The sequence below is a fragment of the Tamandua tetradactyla genome, chromosome 24 (genome assembly GCF_023851605.1).
Source record: "Tamandua tetradactyla isolate mTamTet1 chromosome 24, mTamTet1.pri, whole genome shotgun sequence".
NCBI lineage: Eukaryota > Metazoa > Chordata > Mammalia > Pilosa > Myrmecophagidae > Tamandua > Tamandua tetradactyla.
In genome coordinates, this window is record NC_135350.1 from 24,762,141 (window position 1) to 24,783,546 (window position 21,406).

Below are 21,406 nucleotides of genomic sequence, written 5' to 3' on the forward strand. Positions count from 1 at the left end.
ACTTTTATTGCCTTGAAGCTTAGTTTGTTATTTCTTGGTTGACAATATTATTCTAAAGATAAATGGATATGAGGCTCCTTGTGACTTGCAAAAAATAAATATTTCATAGCTCAAAGTAAAAAGTGTTGCCTTCACATCTTATTTTCTTTCCCATTTACAACCACAGGAAAGATGAATGTTGTTTCTGTGATTTTAGTGTGTTCCTTCCTCCCTGGGTCAAATTTCTCTAGAGCAAATGTGGGTCCCAGACCAACAGCTTGAGTTCACTTGGGAAACTTGTTTTTCACTGCAAATTCCAGTCAGGCCTGCTAAGTCAGAAATCTGTGGCAAGGTAGGAGGGGAACAGCTATCTGCGTTTTAAAAAGTCCTCTAGGTAACTCTGATGCATACTCAAATTTAAGAAACACTGCGCTGGACTTGGAGGCACTGACAACAACCACAAGTTGCTGCTTTCCTGGAGGGAAGTAGAAGGGTGGTAATACTGAACAGAAAGCTCAGCTCTGTCATGTTGGTAGAGATATTTCCTCTTCAATACTCATTTTCCTCAGTTATTATTATTATTATTATTTTTGTGTGTGAAAGCTATATCATTGTTCAATCATCTTCAAGAAACATGGCTCCTGGAACACAGCTCTACATTTTCAGGCAGATCCCTCCAGCCTCTCCACTACATCTTGAATAACAAGGTGATATCTACTCAATGCGTAAGAATAACCTCCAGGATAACCTCTCGACTCTGATTGGAATCTCTCAGCCATTGACACTTTGTCTCTTCCCCCTTTTGGTCAAGAAGGTTTTCTCAATCCCTTGATGCTCAGTTTCAGCTCATTCTAGGGTTTTCCTCAATCCCTTGATGCTGAGTCTCAGATCATTCTGGGATTTCTGTCCCATGTTGCCAGGAAGCTCCACACCCCTGGGAGTCATGTCCCACATAGACAGGGGGAGGGTGGTGAGTCTGCTTTCTGTGTTGACTGGAGAGAGAGGCCACATCTGAGCAACAAAAGAGTCTCTCTTGGGGGTGACTCTTAGGCCTAAATTTTAAGTAGACTTGACCTATCCTTTGTGGGGTTAAGTTTCATATGAACAAACCCCAAGACTGGGGGCTTAGCCTATAGCCTTGGTTGTCCACACTGCTTGTGAGAATATCAAGAATTTAACTTGGGGAAGTTGAATTTCTCCCCGTTCTCACCATTCCCCGAAGGGGGCTTTGCAAATACTTTTCCATTCACTGATCAAATCACTCTAGGATTCATCGGGGTATCACTCTGGACAAACCAAGAAAATCTCATGTCCTACCTGAGATTCCAAGTACTTATGGTGTTCAATCAAACTATCTACATAAGTTATATTAAGAAATGCACTAGTCAAAATATAAATTTTGTACCACATAAACATTTTTTTGCTTTAGTCTCACACATAAGGTGGCATTTTAAAATATTAATTACCATCTATTTTCAGCACCCTGCAATAATGAAATTCCTTTGTTCTTCCTCATGCAAAAACATTTTTAAAATTTGTACATTTAGTCTCTATTATTATACACTCTAGGCATTCCTAGATTATACCATCTCAATCTTTAACATCTATCTTTCTTTCTGATTTCATTTATGCGCCCAGCCCTCCTCCCTCTGTCATTCTCACATGCAGTTTCATTCAGTGTTTTAACAAAATTGTATTACAGTTAGGTAGTATCATGCTGTCCTTTTCTGAGTTTTTGTGTTCAGTCCTGTTGTACAGTCTGTAGGTTATTATTTTTTTTAATGGAGACAATAAATACCTGCCTTACAGGAGTTTTGTGAGCATTTTTAAGGAGTTTTGTGCTTAAGAAATATTGATTTCCTTCCTTTTTGGCAAATTAATCTAGCCTGACATTTAGCCCTTAATTTTCTAACAGCACAAGACCATGAGGAGAGAGTAAATTGCTTCATTATAGAGACTCTGGCTGAATTCTATCCCTTCAAGTGGCACCTTGGCCATTGTGTAAGCAATTGAAGTTGTGAATGCCCTGGCAACTACAGGCAATTGTTCAGTACTTTTTTTTTTTTAATAACATTGTTTGAAGCTGAATATACCCTGAAAAAGATCATGTTCTTAGACTAATCCACTCCCGTGGGTGTGGACCCATTGTGAGTAGGATCTTAAATTGAGGTGTGACCAACCGCATTCTGGGTGTGGCTTAAACCTTTTACAAGAGTCCTTTGTAGAGAATAAAAAACAGATAAAAGACACAGAGAAAAGCCAGAGAATCTCAGAGAGAAAAACTAGAGAGGCTAAGAGAGGACACGCAGAAAACAGAGAGAAGACACAAAAAACACGCTGTGTTTTTGCCACTGAAGCCAGAAGCTAGAAACCTGGGAGAGATCTGCAGGCATCACCATGTGTCTAGCTATGTGACAGAGAAGCTGAGGATCACTGGTATCTTATCTTGGGGGAGAAGTTATTGTCATGTTGATGCCTTGATTTGTACATTTTCATAGCCTCAGAACTGTAAAGTTGTAAGTTAATAAATCCTCATTTTTAAAACCAACCCATTTCTGGCATATTGCAGTTCATCAACTTTAGCAAACGAAAGCAATATACTATATATTACTTAGAAGATATTAGGGATTCATGTCCCTGCTCTTGAGAAATCACACTTTTGGGGGAAAGTTAAGATATTTGCATAATAAAAACAAGACAAAATGTAAAACAGTGGGAAGCAACAGAGAAAGGCAACCACCAAAGTTGATATGGTTAATTCCCAAGTGGGTATTAACCACTGTACCTGGAAAGCAGGTGCCTCAATAAGCCGCAGCTTCTATGTAAGGGATCTGCGATGGGAGCTAGGCTTGTTAATACCTATGAAGTGCCCAGAACAGTGCAGGTACCTAAGAAGTGCAGCAGTAATAAACGATAGAGAAAGACTTCAGAAGACTTTGATTCGACATTAATAGTTTTAATTCCTGCAAATTGTTTACTTATCCAACAAGTGCATTGTATTAAGTTCACCATACCACCTTAAGGTTTTGTTTAAACAGCTAATTTATTTTCTAATTGAAAATTGTATTAGAACATTCACCTTTATGCATCCATGTATATCTCAACAATTTGAAAGATTCATCTCACACTGTAATCTTGCTCTATGACTGTTTACATAATTACTTCAAACAAAATTGAGTGGAACAAGTGTAAATAAAAGTGGGGATAGAGTGCCCAAAAACAGAATGGTGGTGACTCACTTTCACTAACAAAAGGAACCAGGTAATTAAAACCTAAAGCCTATTCTGGAAAGAGAATGTCCAAACCTTCACATGTAATCCTAGAAGATTATGGCAGGAATCTTTCTAGTAAAAATAGAAGGGTGAAAATAGCTTACAAGTTCATGTGCTGCCCCAAGTTAAATGTGAATAAATTAAACTTTTATTAATAGGAGGGTAGCAAAGGATTGCTAATGTCATTCTAAATGAACTACAATTCCCTGATGGAGGGCAAATGATTAGTTAGTGTACCTCAAATGGTGGAATTTTTATTGGCTTAAATTTTTATGTTCTGTTCTAATCTCATCAAATAGAATTTGCTGTTGTACAGTAGGCTCTGAGAGTGCTAATTGTTTATTTGAGCACTTAAGCTGAAAGCAAACAGAACTCTCTCCATTTGGGGGTTTCAGATATAATGAATAGTAAAGGAAGCTGATACATAGCAAGGTAAGTGGCTGATTCTGGTTAAGTAGTAATTGAGGTGCAGGTAAAAAAAATTATATGTCCTGGCTCAAATGTTACCTTGTTAATGATGCTTTCTTTACCTTTCTCCCATTTATGTTCCCTTAGAATTTTGAAAACATTGCTTTAAAAGCATTTATACCATTTTGGTAGTTTGAAGCTGTTATGTGCCTTGGAAAAGGCTGTGTTATTTTAATCCATTCATGGGAATGCAGACTTATTATGGTTGTGACCTTTTGGTTGGGTTATTTCAATTGTGATGTGACCATCCTCATTCAGGGTGAGTCTTAAATCTCTTTACTGGATTCTTTTAATAGGAGATTAATTTAAGTAAAAGTGATGGAGAAAAGCCCCAGAGAAGCTTGGAGAAGACCCACAGATGTTCAAAGAGGAAGCCACTGGAACCAGAAGCTGAAAACAGTGGAATTCAGGAGTGAAGGACCAGTACATGTTGGCCATATGACTTCTCATGTGACAGAGGTGTCTGGATGCAAGCAGCCTGTCTTCAGAGTCCAGGTGTTATCCTGTTGATGCCTTGAGTAGGAAATTTTCACAGTCTAAGAACTGTAAATTGTAAGTTAACTAATCACCATTGTAAAAGCCAACCAATTTCTGGTATATTGTACTCTGGCAGTTTTTGTAAACCAAAATAACCCATTGTACTAAATTTTTTTTGCATTGCTTCCCTCAGTTCTCTAAGTTCTTTGGAATGAAGCACTGCATTTTACTTTTAGTTTTTAAAATTGAAAGCACTTCTTGATCCTAATAGGCCCTCCATGTTGTGTAAGATGCATGATGAAATAAATTAATAAATTGTATGGAAGGACCCATCATATAAGCCTTGGCTGGATTTCTTCCATTTTTACCTCCAACCCCCTTTCCACTCCTTCCTTCTGCTTCCTGTGTAATCCTTTTGCCCTCTGGCTTCTGGGTGGTTTCAGCCAATGGGTCCCCATAGCAGAAGATCAGAGAGAGGAAAGAAAGTGAAGTCAGAGTATTTTAATTCCTAGCTGCGTGATGGTGGGGTTGGTGAAGGCCACTTGTGCCCCTCAACCTAAGGCCCATCTCTCCTTGCTTGTAGTCTCTGAGTTCCAGAAATCACTTCCTTCCTTGACCTTTCAAGCTTCCTGAAGTTATGAGCTTTAGGATGCTACACCATCTTTTATAGTTTCTCTTTGCCCTGACTTTGTCTTTAAAAAGTTTATTGAGCTCTTCTCAAATTACTTAGTTTGAATGGGTTATACCTTTCATGTAGCAATCCTGTTTCCTGCAGGGATCAGCTGTGATTAGATATAGCCATGGTATTCTGCTCAAGTCCTTAGGAAGAATAATGACTAAGCTGGAAAGCAGTTTTCTTCCAGTGTCTTTCCTTCCCTTTTAAAAATGCTAACTATTTCACTTCTTATGTGGAATTCTTTAACTATTTTCTCTAAAACTTTCTATTGCAACTTATTTATATTATGGCTGCATTTTGGATTCATCCATACTTCTTCATGAAAATACTTATTCTTGCATCTTGGAGATTATCACTTTCATAGAGGACAAAGGCTAGGGCTTATAGAGCAGGCTTTCCATAAGAAATGGTGTGCTGTGGGGGAGAAAATACACTGAGTCTTAAAGAATCAGCTCACTGTTCAGCTGTGAATGAGAAGGTGGAAAAGGAAGTCACAGAACCTAAGAGTTGGAAAAGGCCATGCACCAGTTTGAAAATAGTATGTACCCCTGAAAAGCCATGTTTAATCCTGATCAAAACTTTTTGGGGTAGCCATTTCTTTTGATTCTGCTTCAATACTTTAGTTTGTGAACTTTTGATTAGATTATGTCCACAAAAATATGGCATGCCCAATTGTGGGTGTGACTTTTTGATTAGATGGAGATGTGACTCTATGCATTGCAGGTGGCCTTGATTACTAGAGTCTTTAAAAGAAGAAACATTTTGGAGAAACCTCAGATGTGACAGAGATGACAGAAACTTCAGAGCAGAACTGTCACAGATGCTAAAACTTGGAGAATAGAGACACAAAGGTATAGAGATACTTGAAGCCCAGCAGACATTGCCATGAGATGCTAAGCAACCTACAGACTGGAGAGACTCAAGGGAAGCCAAGAGATGAAAGCCAACCCCAGAGAAGTAAAGTGAGGGACCCCCACAGGAGCAGAGGCTGAAAGCAATGGAGCCCAGGAGCAAGGCACCAGCAGATGCCAACCAGGTGCCTTTCCAGCTGACGGAGCTGTTCGAGACCCATTGGTGTTTCTTGAATTAAATTATCTTTCCCTGTATGGCTTAGCCTGTATGGCTAAGTTTTCACAGGCTTAGAACTGTAAACTTGCAACTTATTAAATTCACTTTTTAAAAACCATTCCAGTTCCAGAATATCACATTCCGGCAACTTACAAACTAACACAGGCCACAGAGGCCATCTATTTCTAGAATGGAGAGGCTGATTTGCTGTGGATACATGGCTGGTTAGTGACAGAGTAAGGGGTAATAAAGCTGAGCTTGGAGTTGGGCAAAGAAAGAGTCAGTAAATTCTGAAGCCAAGTTGCGGGTGTGGAGAAATGGATGGAAGTCATGTTTTTATAATGTATCATAATAGTTCCTATAATGAAAAAGTAAATTTTCCATTTTAAATAAACCTGGGAGACTTCCCAATATCAGTGATGTTCAAGGGTGAAAGTTAGCAAAATAAGTTCACTGTATGAAGTCAGAACATAAAATGTTTATTCAGGAGTTCCATAGGATTGTGCATTAAATGTTAATAATGATGTTAGCAATATTAGTCAAGTTTCACCATTAGCAATCAGCTGACTCCTGATTTAAATTTATCTATGTAATATCCTAACAGTAATAATCAGGCCAATCTTGCTTGACCAGACTGGACACCATAACCTAGCCAAGTTGACACATGAAATTATCCAACAAGTTAACAAATACTTATTAAGTGCTTTTTATGTGCTAGACACTGATTCATTACCTTTTCTAATCCATACAACCATTTATGGGGCATGGGGAGTGTGGTGTATTTTACAGATGGAGAAGCTGGGAGACTTGGAAGTTCATACAGGAGTAGTGAGAAGAGGTGAGTCTCCCATAGTGGCTGCACCATTGTACGTTCCCACCAGCAGTGCATAAGAGTCCCAGTTTCTCCACATTCTCTCCAACATTTATAGTTTCCTGTTTGTTTAATAGCAGCCATTCTTATAGGTGTGAGGTGGTAACTCGTTGTAGTCTTGATCTGCATTTCCCTTATAGCCAATGAAAATGAGCATCTCTTCATGTGCTTTTGAGCCATCTGCATTTGCTCTTTAGAAAAATGCCTATTCATATCTTTAGCCCATTTTTTAATTGGGTTATTTGTTCTTTGTTGTTGAGTTGTATGATTTCTTTGTATATGCAGGAATTCAAACCTTTGTCTGATATATGATTTCCAAATATTTCTCCCATTGAGTTGGCTGCCTCTTCACCTTTCTGACAAAATCTTTCAAGGTGCAGAAGCATTTGATTTTGAGGAGTTCCCATTCATCTATTTTTCTTTCATTGCTTGTGCTTTCGGTGTAAAATTTAGGAAGCTACCTCCTATTACTAGGTCTTGAAGATGTTTCCCTACATTTTCTCCTAGAAGCTTTATGGTGCTAGTTCTTATATTTAGGTGTTTAATCCATTTTGAGTTAATTTTTGTGTAGGATGTACGATAGGGGTCCTCTTTCATTCTTTTGGCTATTGATATCCAGTTCTTCTGTGCCCAATTATTAAAAAGACAGTTCAGAGGATTTGAGGACCTTGTCAAAAATCAATTTATCATAGATTTGTTCGTCTCTTTCTGTACTCTCATTTCGATTCCATTGGTCAATGCTTCTATCTTTGTGCCAGTACCGTGCTGTTTTGACCACTGTGGCTTTATAACAGGTTTTAAAGTCAGGGAGTGTTAATCCTTCCATTTTGTTCTTCCTTTTTTAGGATGTTTTTGGCTACTTGGGGTCTCTCTCCCTTCCAGATTCATTTGGTAATTAGCTTTTCAAAATCCTCAAAGTAGGTTGTTTGGAATTTTGATTGGTACTGTGGTGAATCTGTAGATCGATTGGGAGAAAAATGACATCTTAATTATATTTAGCCTTCCTATCCATGAGCAGGGAATGTCTTTCCACCTATTGAGATCTCCTTTGATTTCTTTTAGCAATGTTATATAGTTTTCTGTTTACAAGTCCTTTACCTTGGTAGTTAAGTTCATTCCTAAGTATTTGATTCTTTTAGTTGATATTTTGAATGGAATTTTTTCCTTAACTGACTCCTCAGTTAGGTCATTGCTTGTGTATAGAAATATTACTGATTCTTGCATATTAATTTTATATCCCATCACCTTCCTGAATTTGTTTATTAGCTCAGGTAACTTTGCTATAGATTTCTCAGGATCTTCCAAATATACTATCACATCGTCTGCAAATAATAAAGAATTTTACTTCTTCCTCTCCAATTTGGATGCCTTTTATTTCTTTGTCCTGCTTGATTGCTCTAGCTTGAACTTCTAGCACATGTTGTATAATATTGGTGACAGTGGGCATCCTTTTCTTGTTCCTGATCTTAGGGGGAAAGCTTTCAGTCTCTTTATATTGAATATGATGCTGGCTATCAGTTTTTCATATATTCCTTTTATCATATTGAGGTAATTACCTTTGATTCCTATCTTTTGACTGTTTTTATCAGAAAAGGATGCTGAATTTTGTTAAATGCTTTTTCAGCATCAATCAAGATGATCATGTGATTTTTCTCTTTTGATTTGTTAATGTGCTGTATTACATTAATTGATTTTCTTGTATTGAACTGTCCTTGCATTGCTAGTATAAATCCCACTTGGTCATGGGGTATAATTCTTTTAATGTGCTGTTGGATTAGATTTGCTAACATTTTATTGAGAATTTTTGCATCTATGTTCATTAGGGAGATGGCCTGTAGTTTTCCTGTTTTTAATGTCATCTTTACCTGGTTTTGGTATTAAAATCATATTACCTTCATGAAATGAGTTAGGTAGAGTTCCTTTTTCCTCAAATGTTTGGAAAAGTTTGAGCAGGATTGGTGATAGTTCTTTTTGGAATGAAAGTTCCCCTGTGAAGCTGTCTGGCCCTGGGCTTTTCTTTGTAGGAAGATTTTTGGTGATTGATTGAATCTCTTTCCTTGTGGTTGGTTTGTTGAGATCTTCTATTTCTTCCTGAGTCAGTGTAGCTTATTTGTGTGTCTCTAGGAATTTGTCCATTTCATCTAAATTGTTTAGTTTGTTGGCATAGTGTTGTTCATAGTATCTTCTTATGATATCTTTTATTTCTTCAGGGTCTGTGGTAATGTACCTCTTCTCATTTCTGATTTTATTTATTTGCACCCTCTGTCTTTTTTTCTTTGTCAGTCTTGCTAGTGGTCCATCAATTTAATTAATTTCCTGAAAGAACCAACTTTTGGTTTTATTGATTCTTTCTATTGTTCTTTTGTTCTCCCATTCACTTAACTCTGCTTTAATCTTTGCTATTTCTCTTCTTCTATTTGCTTTGGGGCCAGTTTGCTGTTCTTTCTTAATTTTCTCCAGGTGTGCTGTTAAGTCCTCAATTTTTCCACTTTCTTGTTTTTTGATATAGGAATTTAGGGCAATACTTTACCCTCTCAGCATAGCCTTTGTCACATCCCATAAGTTCTGATAAGCTGTATTCTCATTTTCATTCATCTCCAGATAGCTACTGATTTCTCAAGCAATTTCTTCTTTGACCCACCAGTTGTTTAAAAGTGTCTTATTTAATCGCCACATATTTGTGAATGATCTCATTCTTTGGTGGTTATTGAGATCCAGCTTCATCCCATTGTGATCAGAGAAAGTGTTTTGAATAATTCCAATATTTTTAAATTTATAAAGAACTGTTTTGTGTCCCAGCATACGATCTATCCTGGAGAATGTTCAATGAACACTAGAGAAAAATCCATATCCTTGTGCTTTGGGGTGCAATGACCTATATATGTCTGTTAGGTCTAATTCATTTATCAAGTTGTTTAACTTCTCTATTTCCTTGTTGATCTTCTGTCTGGTTGTTCTATCTATAGAGGAGAGTGTTGTATTGAAGTCTCCTACTTTTATCATTGAAACATCTATCACTCCCTTCAGTTTTGCCAATATCTGTCTCCTGTACTTTGAATCTCTTTGATTGAAAACATAGACATTTATGATTGTTATATCTTCTTGGTGAATTGACCCTTTAATTGGCATATAGTGTCCTTCTTTGTCTCTTATGATGTCTTTACATTTAAAGTCTATTTTGTTGATATTAGTATGGCTATTCCTGCTTTCTTTTGGTTACAACTTGTGTGAAAAATCTTTTTCCATCATTTCACTTTCAATCTATTTTTGTCCTTGTGTCTAAAATGAGTCTCTTGTAAGCAGCATATAGCTGCATTATGTTTCTTAATCCATTCTGCCAATCTGTAACTTTTAATTGGTAAGTTTAGTCCATTAACATTCAAAGTTATTACGGAAAAGGCATTTCTTGAATCCACCCTCTTATCTTTTTAATTTTATTTGTTAGATCTATATATTCTTTTCCCTCTTTCTCTTTGTATTCTTTAAATTACCCTTAGTGGTACTCTTCAATTCTGTGCCCTCCTCCAGACCTCCCTCTCCTGTCTTTTTTTTTCCCACCAGCAGAACTCCTCTTAGTATTTCTTGTAGAGCCGATCTCTTGTTGACAAATTCTTTCAGGATTTCTTTGTCTGTGAAAACTTTAATCTCTATATCAGTTTTGAAGGAAAATTTGGCTGGGTACAGAATTCTTGGCTGGAAGTCTTTCTCTTTTAGGATCTTAAATATATCATATCATTGTCTTCTCACCTCCAGGATGCTAGTTGTGTAGTCTGAACTCAGTCTTATTTGGTTTCCCTTGTATGTAGTAGATTGTTTTTCTCTTGCTGCTTTCAGGATTTTCTGCTTCTCTTCAACATTTGAGAGACTAGTTAGTATGTACCTTGGGGAAGGCATATTTGGATTTATTCTGTTTGGAGTTCTTTGGGCTTCTTTGACTTGTATATTTATGTCCTTTATGAGGGTGGGGAAGTTTCCCCCATTATATCCTCAACTAGTCTTCCTAGCCCTTTACTCCTCTCTTCTCCTTCTGGGACACTAATGATTCTTATATTTTTGCACTTTTTTTGGCCTATGATTCCCTGAGATCCAATTCAAATTTTTCCATCTTTTTTATCATTTGCTGTTTTGAGTCTTCAAAGTCAATTATCCTGTCCTCTATATCACTTATTCTTTCTTCTGTCTCTTCAAATCTGGTGTTGTGTGCCTCTAGTATGCTTTTATTTGGTCAACAAAGTCTTTAATCTCTGTGATATCCACCACTTTTCTATTTATTCTTTCAAATTCTTCTTTATGCTCTTCTACTGTCTTCTTGTTCTCCTTTATGTGATTTGCTATCCCAATTATTTTATTTAGTAGAGATGTATAAACATCTCTGATTAGTTGCTCTAACATCTGTATCTCCTTTGGTGTTTTAATTTGGTCATTAGCAGGTCTGTATCTGTCTGCATCTTGATATGCTTAGTGATCTGTTGTCTTTGTGGCATATAAATATCTTGATTGATTTACTTTGGGAGTTGATTTCTTTCAGCAGTCTAAGGCCTTGTGTTTGCAGGATGGTTGTATAGCAGGGAGCAGGGTACAGAGTGGGGTACTGTTTCAGGGCAGGTATAGGTGCAAGTTGGGGATGTTACACTGATGCATATAAATATGGGTGCCCAGTGGCCAGGGAGGATGTAGCTGTGCAGGTGCACCAGTCTGGGTGGCTTAACCCTGGCATGTGCAGGTCTAAGGCATGGGGCCCTTTGTGCATATGCATAGAGTTGGGGCAGCAGCTCAGCATTATGCCTTCATGGACTGGGGGCAAATTTGACCCAGCTGTGCAGGTCAGCACTTTCTCAGAGCTGGGAAGTATGGCTGAGGGCTGTGTGCATGGGTGATTCTAAACTTGCTGTAAACTGAGGTTCCCAGAGCTGAATGATGTGATTGGGAACCTGTGAGCATGCATGGGTCTAGGACTGCCATAAACTGATGCTCAGAGCTTGGGGGTGGGGAGGGTGGTGAGGTTGTATGACACTATGGGTAGGGAGCCAGGGGTAGCCTGGGTGTGGAGGTTAGTGCCCACAGCCTTTATGTATTGGTGTTCTAGTTTCCTAGCTGCCAGAATGCAACACACCAGAGATGGTTTGGCTTTTAATGAAAGGGGATTTATTTTGTTGGTTCTTCAAAGGAAAGGCAGCTAACTTTCCACTGAGGTTCTTTCTTACGTGGAAGGCACAGGATGGTCTCTGCTGGTCTTCTCTCCAGGCCCCTGGGTTCCAACAACTTTCCCCGGGGTGACTTCTTTCTGCACCTCCAAAGGCCTGGGCTGAGCTGCAAGTGCTGAGATGAGGAATGCCGAGCTGCTTAGCAGTGCTACATTGCAATCTCCCATTTAAGCACCAGCCAGTTAAGTCAAACGTCACTCATTGCAGCAGACACGCCTCCTAGCTGACTGCAGATGTAATTGGCAACAGATGAGGTTCACGTACCATTGGCTTATGTCCACAGCAACAAGATTAGGTATGCTCACCTGGCCAAGTTGACAACTGAATCTAACTAACACAATTGGCAACAGCCTGCAGGAAACAAGGAGGGAGAGGTAGTGCTCAGGAGGGGTACAGGAGAGGTAGGTTGGGCTGCACTTAGATCAGGGTGTGGGACAGGTATGTGCATTGGGGGCTGATGGGGTGGTGGCGTCTGGAGTATGGGGAATGGGAGCAGGTGACAGGGTTTGGGTGTATGGGGTTAGTTGCTGGTCATGGGGCTGTGCTGGTGAGGGTAGTGCATGCAAGGAATATGGTCTGGCTTACTTCCTAGTCCCTGCCTCCCGGTCGTGCACTCCCATGGGCTCTGCACCTCTACACCAGCCTCCACCTTTCTGCCTCTCAATTCCTTGGCCTCTACAACTAGGGCTGCTCTATGTGGTGCAGAAAGTTCTCCCAGGTCAGCTGTACTCCCAAACTGTCACCTCAGTTGCCCTCCTATCCCTTCTCTAACTTTTCCATGGAGCAGGGCTAATCTCTAGCTATTCTATTTGACCATCTTCCTGGAAGTCTCTAGTACATGGAATTTTGAATACAGCATGAGATCTTGTTGGTTTGTCCAGGTTAGTGTGATGCCTCAATATGAACCAGAGTAATTTGGGCAGTGAATAAAGAAGAATTTGCAAACCCCTTGAGGACTGGGGAGAAATCATGAAATATTCAACTTCCCCATTTGGAGAATTCCTGATATTCCCAAAAGCAGTGGGGACAGCCAAATCAATTGGCAAGGCCCTCAATCTTGTGTTCACCGCTATGAAACTTATTCCTACAAAAGATAGGCTAACATTATAGGCCAAGATGGTGGCTTAGTAAGGTACATGCATCTTAGTTCCTCCTCCAGAGCAACTACTAGGTGACCAGAAACAGTGCAGAACAGCTCCCGGGGCCACGGCAGGGACCAGACACACAGCGTACCCCAGTCTGGACTGGCTGGACCAGCTGCGAGACTCAGCTGCGGTGAGCTCCCCGAGCGGCGCACGCTTCCCCGGGCCGCGGCAGCTGGCGGCCGGCACCCCTCCCTCCCTCCTTCCCAGACCGGCTGAGAATCTTGGAGAGGCAAGTTCCCCAAGCCACGGCGGCCGGCGGCCGGCACCCCTCTCTCACGGGCGGCTTCCCGGACCGGCTAGGAGTCTCGGATCAGTGAGTTCCCCAAGCTGCGGGGGCCGGCGACCTGCACCCCTCCCCCACAGGCGGCTTCCCGGTCCGGCGGCAAGTCTAGGATCAGCGAGTTCCCCAAGCCGCAGCGGCTGGCGGCCGGTGCCCCTCCCCCACAGGCGGCTGCCCGGAGGGAGAGGAGGGAGTCTCCGACAGTGGCAGGGACTGGGTCCAACCAAACACCAATAGTGACATTAATAAAGGAGCCACAACATCTTTTGCTGGTGGGACCCGAGACAGACAAGCGCCACATACTGGGCAGGATAAAAAAAACAGAGCCCAGAGACTTCACAGGAAAGTCTTTCAACCTACTGGGTCTCACACTCAGGGAAATCTGATTAAATGTCCAGACGCCAGCAAAAAATAACAAATCACACCAGGAAAATTGAAGATATGACCCAGTCAAAGGAATAAACCAAGAGTTCAAATGAGATACAGGAGCTGAGACAACTAATTCTGAATATACAAACAGAAATGGAAAACCTCTTCAAAAACAAAATCAATAAATTGAGGGAGGACATGAAGAAGGCAAGGGATGAACAAAAAGAAGAAATGGAAAGTCTGAAAAAACAAATCACAGAACTTATGGGAATGAAAGACACAGTAGAAGAGATGAAAAAAACAATGGAAACCTACAATGGTAGATTTCAAGAGACAGAGGTTAGAATTAGTGAACTGGAGGATGGAACATCTGAAACCCAAAAAGAAACAGAAACTATAGGGAAAAGAATGGAAAAATTTGAGCAGGGGATCAGGGAATTGAATGATAACATGAAGCGCACAAATGTATGTGTTGTGGGTGTCCCAGAAGGAGAAGAGAAGGGAAAAGGAGGAGAAAAACTAATGGAAGAAATTATCACTGAAAATTTCCCAACTGTTATGAAAGACCTAAAATTACAGATCCAAGAAGTGCAGTGCACCCCAAAGAAAATACATCCAAATAGGCATTCTCCAAGACACTTACTAGTTAGAACGTCAGAGGTCAAAGAGAAAGAGAGGATCTTGAAAGCAGCAAGAGAAAAGCAATCCATCACATACAAGGGAAACCCAATAAGACTATGTGTAGATTTCTCAGCAGAAACCATGGAGGCAAGAAGACAGTGGGATGATATATTTAAATTACTAAAAGAGAAAAACTGCCAACCAAGAATTCTATATCCAGCAAAATTGTCCTTCAAAAATGAGGGAGAAATTAAAACATTTTCAGACAAAAAGTCACTGAGAGAATTTGTGACCAATAGACACATCTACCATAATAGTTGGAGACTTCAATTCACCACTCTCATCAATGGACAGAACATCTAGACAGAGGACCAATAAAGAAACAGAGAAATGGAATATTACAAATTGAATAAATGAGCTAGACTTAACAGACATTTATAGGACATTACACCCTACAACAGCAGGATACACCATTTTCTCAAGTGCTCATGGATCATTCTCAAAGATAGACCATATACTGGGTCACAAAGCAAGTCTCAACAAATTTAAAAAGATTGTAATCATACACAACACTTTCTCAGATCATAAAGGAATGAAGTTGGAAATCAATAAAAGGCAGAGTGCCAGAAAATTCACAAATACATGGAGGATCAACAACACACTCTTAAATAACCAGTGGGTCAAGGAAGAAATTACAAGAGAAATTAGTAAATATCTCGAGGCAAATGAAAATGAAAACACAACATATCAAAACCTATGGGACGCAGCAAAGGCAGTGCTAAGAGGGAAATTTATTGCCCTAAATGCCTATGTCAAAAAAGAAAAAAGGGCAAAAATTCGGGAATTAACTGTCCACTTGGAAGAACTGGAGAAAGAACAGCAAACTAACCCCAAAGCAAGCAAAAGGAAAGAAATAACAAAGATTAGAGCAGAAATAAATGAAATTGAGAATATGAAAACAATAGAGAAAATCAATAAGACCAGAAGTTGGTTCTATAAGAAAATCAACAAGATTGATGGGCCCTTAGCAAGATTGACAAAAAGAAGAAGAGAGAGAATGCAAATAAATAAGATCAGAAATGGAAGAGGAGACATAACCACTGACCTCACAGAAATTAAGGAGGTAATAACAGGATACTATGAACAACTTTATGCTAATAAATACAACAATGTAGATGAAATGGACAAGTTCCTAGAAAGGCATGAACAGCCAACTTTGACTCAAGAGGAAATAGATGACCTCAACAAACCAATCACAAGTAAAGAAATTGAATCAGTCATTCAAAAGCTTCCCAAAAAGAAAAGTCCAGGACCAGACAGCTTCACATGTGAATTCTACCAAATGTTCCAGAAAGAATTAGGACCAACCCTGCTCAAACTCTTCAAAAAAATTGAAGTGGAGGGAAAGCTACCTAATTCATTCTATGAAGCCAACATAACCCTCATACCAAAACCAGGCAAAGATATTACAAAAAAAGAAAACTACAGACCAATCTCTCTAATGAATATAGATGCAAAATCCTCAACAAAATTCTGGCAAATCGAATCCAGCAACACATTAAAAGAATTATACATCATGACCAAGTAGGATTCATCCCAGGTATGCAAGGATGGTTCAACATAAGAAAATCAATTAATGTAATACACCATATCAACAAATCAAAGCAGAAAAGTCACATGATCATCTCAATTGATGCAGAGAAGGCATTTGACAAGGTTCAACATCCTTTCCTGATGAAAACACTTCAAAGGATAGGAATACAAGGGAACCTCCTTAAAATGATAAAGGGAATATATGAAAAACCCACAGCTAATATCATCCTCAATGGGGAAAAATTGAAAACTTTCCCCCTAAGATCAGGAACAAGACAAGGATGTCCATTATCACCACTGTTATTCAACATCATGTTGGAGGTTCTAGCCAGAGCAATTAGACAAGAAAAAGAAATACAAGGCATCAAAATTGGAAAGGAAGTAAAACTATCACTGTTTGCAAATGATATGATACTATACCTCGAAAACCCTGAAAAATCCACAGCAAAACTACTAGAGTTAATAAATGAGTACAGCAAAGTAGCAGGTTATAAGATCAACATTCAAAAATCTGTAGTGTTTCCATACACTAGCAATGAACAAGCTGAGGGGGAAATCAAGACATGAATTCCATTTACAATTGCAACTAAAAGAATAAAATACTTAGGAATAAATTTAACTAAAGAGACAAAAGACCTATACAAAGAAAACTACAAAAAAGTGGTGAAAGAAATCACAGAAGACCTAAATAGATGGAAGGGCATACCGTGTTCATGGATTGGAAGACTAAATATAGTTAAGATGTCAATTCTACCTAAATTGATTTACAGATTCAACGCAACACCAATCAAAATCCCAACAACTTATTTTTCAGAAATAGAAAAACCAATAAGCAAATTTATCTGGAAGGGCAGGGTGCCCCGAATTGCTAAAAGTATCTTGAGGAAAGAAAACAAAGCTGGAGGTCTCAAGCTGCCGGACTTTAAGGCATATTATGAAGCCACAGGGGTCAAAACAGCATGGTACTGGCATAAAGATAGATGTATCGACCAATGGAATCGAATAGAGTGCTCAGATATAGACCCTCTCATCTATGGACATTTGATCTTTGATAAGGCAGTCAAGCCAACTCACCTGGGACAGAACAGTCTCTTCAATAAATGGTGCCTAGAGAACTCGATATCCATATGCAAAAGAATGAAAGAGGACCCGTATCTCACACCCTATACAAAAGTTAACTCAAAATGGATCAAAGATCTAAACGTTAGGTCTAAGACCATAAAACAGTTAGGGGAAAATGTAGGGAGATATCTTATGAATCTTACAATTGGAGGCAGTTTTATGGACCTTAAACCTAAAGCAAGAGCACTGAAGAAGGAAATAAATAAATGGGAACTCCTCAAAATTAAACACTTTTGTGCATCAAAGAACTTCATCAAGAAAGTAGAAAGACAGCCTTCACAATGGGAGACAATATTTGGAAACGATATATCAGATAAAGGTCTAGTATCCAGAATTTATAAAGAGATTGTTCAACTCAACAACAGAAAGACAGCCAATCCAATTACAAAATGGGAAAAAGACTTGACCAGACACCTCTCAGAAGAGGAAAAACAAATGGCCAAAAGGCTCAATGTCCCTGGCCATTAGAGAAATGCAAATCAAAACCACAATGAGATATCATCTCACACCCACCAGAATGGCCATTATCAACAAAACAGAAAATGACAAGTGCTGGAGACGATGTGGAGAAAGAGGCACACTTATCCACTGTTGGTGGGAATGTCAAATGGTGCAACCACTGTGGAAGGCAGTTTGGCGGTTCCTCAAAAAGCTGAATATAGAATTGCCATTTGACCCAGCAATACCATTGCTAGGTATCTACTCAGAGGACTTAAGGGCAAAGACACAAACGGACATTTGCACACCAATGTTTATAGCAGTGTTATTTACAATTGCAAAGAGATGGAAACAGCCAAAATGTCCATCAACAGACGAGTGGCTAAACAAACTGTGGTATATACATATGATGGAATATTATGCAGCTTTAAGACAGAATAAACTTATGAAGCATGTAATAACATGGGTGGACCTAGAGAACATTATGCTGAGTGAGACTAGCCAAAAACTAAAGGACAAATACTATATGATCCCACGGATGTGAACCGACATTCAAGAATAAACTTGGAATATGTCATTGGTAACAGAGACCATCAGGAGATAGAAATAGGGTAAGATAATGGGTAATTGGAGCTGAAGGGATACAGACTGTGCAACAAGACTGGATACAAGAACTCAGAAATGGACAGCACAATACTACCTAATTGTAATGTAATTATGTTAAAACACTGAATGAAGCTGCATCTGAGGTATGGTTTTTTTTTTTTAATTTTTAATTTTTTAAATTTTTTCTTTCTATTATCGTTTTATTTTTTTTCTGTTGTCTTTCTATTTCTTTTTCTAAATCGATGAAAATGTACTAAGAAATGATGAATATGCATCTATGTGATTCTATTAAGAATTACTGATTGTATATGTAGAATGGAATGATTTCTAAATGTTGTGTTAGTTAATTTTTTTAATTAATAAAAAAAAAAGATAGGCTAAGCCTATTTATAGCTATGCCTAAAACTCACCCCTAGAGAACCTCTTTGTTGCTCAGATGTGGCTTCTCTCTCTAAGCCAACTTGGCAAGTGAACTCACTGAGCTCCCCACTACATGGGACATGACTCCCAGGGGTGTAAATCTGCCAGTGTGGGACTGAACTACCAGATGAGATAAGACCTAGGATCATGGGATTGAGAAAGCCTTCTTTACAATACAGGAAAGAGAAATGAGACAAAATAAAGTTTCAGTGGCTGAGAGATTTCAAACAGATTTGAGAGGTTATCCTGGATTATATAGATATCCTTTTATAGTTTATGGCATACTTGAGTGGCTGGAAGGAAGCACCTGAAACCACTGAGCTGTGTTCTAGTAGTCTTGGTTTTTGGAGACAATTGTATAACAATATAACTTTCACAATGTGACTATGTGATTGTGTGTCTCATGCTTCTTTTGTCCAGGGTATGGACAGATGAGTAAAAAATATGGATAAAAAATAAACAAAGAATAGGGGGGATAAATGTTGAAATATATTGGGTAGTTGGAAATATTAGTGGTCAATGAGAGGGAAAGTAAGGGGTATGGCCGATATTAGGGTTTTTTTCTTTTTATTTCTTTTTCTGGACTGATGCAAATGTTCTAAGAAATGACCATAGTGCTGAATACACAACTATTTGATGATATTGTGAGCCACTGATTGTACACCATGTATGAACTGTATGTGTGTGAAGAATTGCTAATAAAAAATGTTTTTAAGTAGTAGGAATGGACAAACACAATATTCAGATTAGTGAAAGACAAAAGGAATTCATTAAGATTTCCACATATTTATTTAATCATATTTTGTTTTCAATTTACAACCAATGGCATACTAGCATAACTTTAAATTTATAACCAAAGAATGGTATGTTAGCTAAATATATATTTAGCTAACATATTATATATATATATATTAATGGACATATGACCATCTGATAGCTGTTTTGGGTTTATCACTGTAAACACATCTGTTTTACTGAATAAATATTTGGAAATGTTTGACATGGCTCCTTTAATTCATACAAATAAAGACATTCCTTCCTTGACTTCATGTTTCAGCAATCCAAATTCCTCATTTTCTTGAAGTGATATTAAATTCTCTCAGCTCTACTGGCTGTTGTGCAGATTGTAGTTAGACTAGAGCTTCTATTGCATAACAATTGAAGCAGAGATAAAATGATGATATATGAATATGTCCCTTATAAAGGACAATGTAGCACATACAGTCTCAAAGTGACACAAACCAAGAGAAATCAAATAGAGTTTCTTACATTAATTTTCTAATACCTTTGTGCTAAGTCCAATATTGTTGTTGGGCTAGAGGAAGAGAACAGAAAGGCTTCCTTTTTAAACCTGGCTACATGGTCGGCAGAGTGATGAGACTGTATGTTTTAATTTTGCATGCCCTCTAACAATGCTTAATAAAATTAAAAACAGCAGAAGAGATAAATAATAATTCTTGAAATTGGCTAATAAAAGTCTTCAAACTGTCTCTGTCCCCCAGCCCCCAAAGTTGGCCTGTTTTTTTTTCTTGATTAGGCTACATGTTTTGTGGAAAGCAAACCATAAATAAGGTTCTGTCAAGAAAGGGTTTCATACACATTGACTGAATTTTTTTGAAATAAAATTGACTTCTCCTGAATAGAATTATCCTTATTCTACCAAATGGGATTTGAGAGAGATACAAGAAAACTAAGAATATTGCTGAAAATGTCCCATGTGTTGACTCAAAGTGACACTTGTAGATAATATACTAATAGGTCTAAATCTAATCATTTGTGGTTTTTCATAGTTTTTCTTACAAACATCTTAAATACAGGTAAATATGTAAACACCATGCTCTCTGAGAGCAAGCACTTAGGCATGTCACATCGTATTCCTTCTTGGGAGATGGATTCATGTGAAATATCACCTTTTAGTTTCAAAACCAACCACTGGAAGGACTCTCCGGCTCAGGGGCAAAGACGACCTTGCACATGTCAGAATTCTCTTGATGGAGTGGGAATTCAGATCCTGCTATTAGCCTTTCTTTTCCCTTCCGGGAGATGTAACCTCTGCCTGTAGAAAGCCTTTCATACTTTGTCTCAAGTTGCCTGCATAACAAGATCAAAATTACACGCACATTAAAGTCATTCTTACACTTCTCACAGTCAAATATCAACTGTACACTTGAAGCCTCTGTTTCAAAGAAATTTGACGTAAGTTCTAAGTGACAAAGGTTACCAGCCTCCGTTCCCATGAATGGGGGTTATTTTCTTCCCCCATTTCTTTGAACACCCACAGATATATACTTGGCGTGCCTGAAATAGGTGATCCTGCTATACATTTTCCTTGAATGAAGGGCTGAATTCTTTTCAACTCTCTGGAAATGCTGTTAAATTTTTCAGGCCTTGCTATGTGTTTCACCCCTCATTCCAGGAGCCCCACCTTGGCAACACTCCCCTTTCCAGTAAGTACTAAGTCCAACTGGACTTAAGCTGAGACTGCTGACAGGGAAACATTCCCAGAACTCTGACTCGAGTGAAATGTGGATTTATATCAATTAGTCAGGTGGCTGGGTTGGTGGTCGCTGCATTTTGACAATTGGAAGTTTTTTTCTTTTAGTGTGCACTTTTGGAGGTTTATTTTCAACATTAGTTAGTATAAGCTAGTGACAGTTTAATATTCTAGCTACAACCCATAATCTTTTATACTACTCACATTTGTACTTATATTTATACAATTCATGCCTTCCTATGTGGATCTTGATATATCAGTAAATTAATGAAGATGCTTAACTCTGCCCACCTTGTTAGAGGA

The 21,406-nt window shown here is 38.6% G+C and overlaps 1 protein-coding gene across 3 annotated transcripts in view; it reads right to left on the reverse strand.

Annotated features, from left to right (window-relative positions):
- The window catches only part of MTTP (microsomal triglyceride transfer protein), a 121,313-nt gene that overhangs the window by 22,607 nt on the left and 77,300 nt on the right, over nt 1–21,406 (reverse strand). For 2 of the 3 annotated variants that reach the window (XM_077142720.1, XM_077142718.1), the window contains exon 18: nt 20,217–20,700. In XM_077142720.1, the coding sequence (XP_076998835.1) occupies nt 20,529–20,700 (172 nt within the window). In that variant the 3' untranslated portion in view covers nt 20,217–20,528. Of the gene's footprint in view, nt 1–20,216; nt 20,701–21,406 lie in introns of those variants that run through there. The other variant, XM_077142719.1, reaches the window with a different exon arrangement.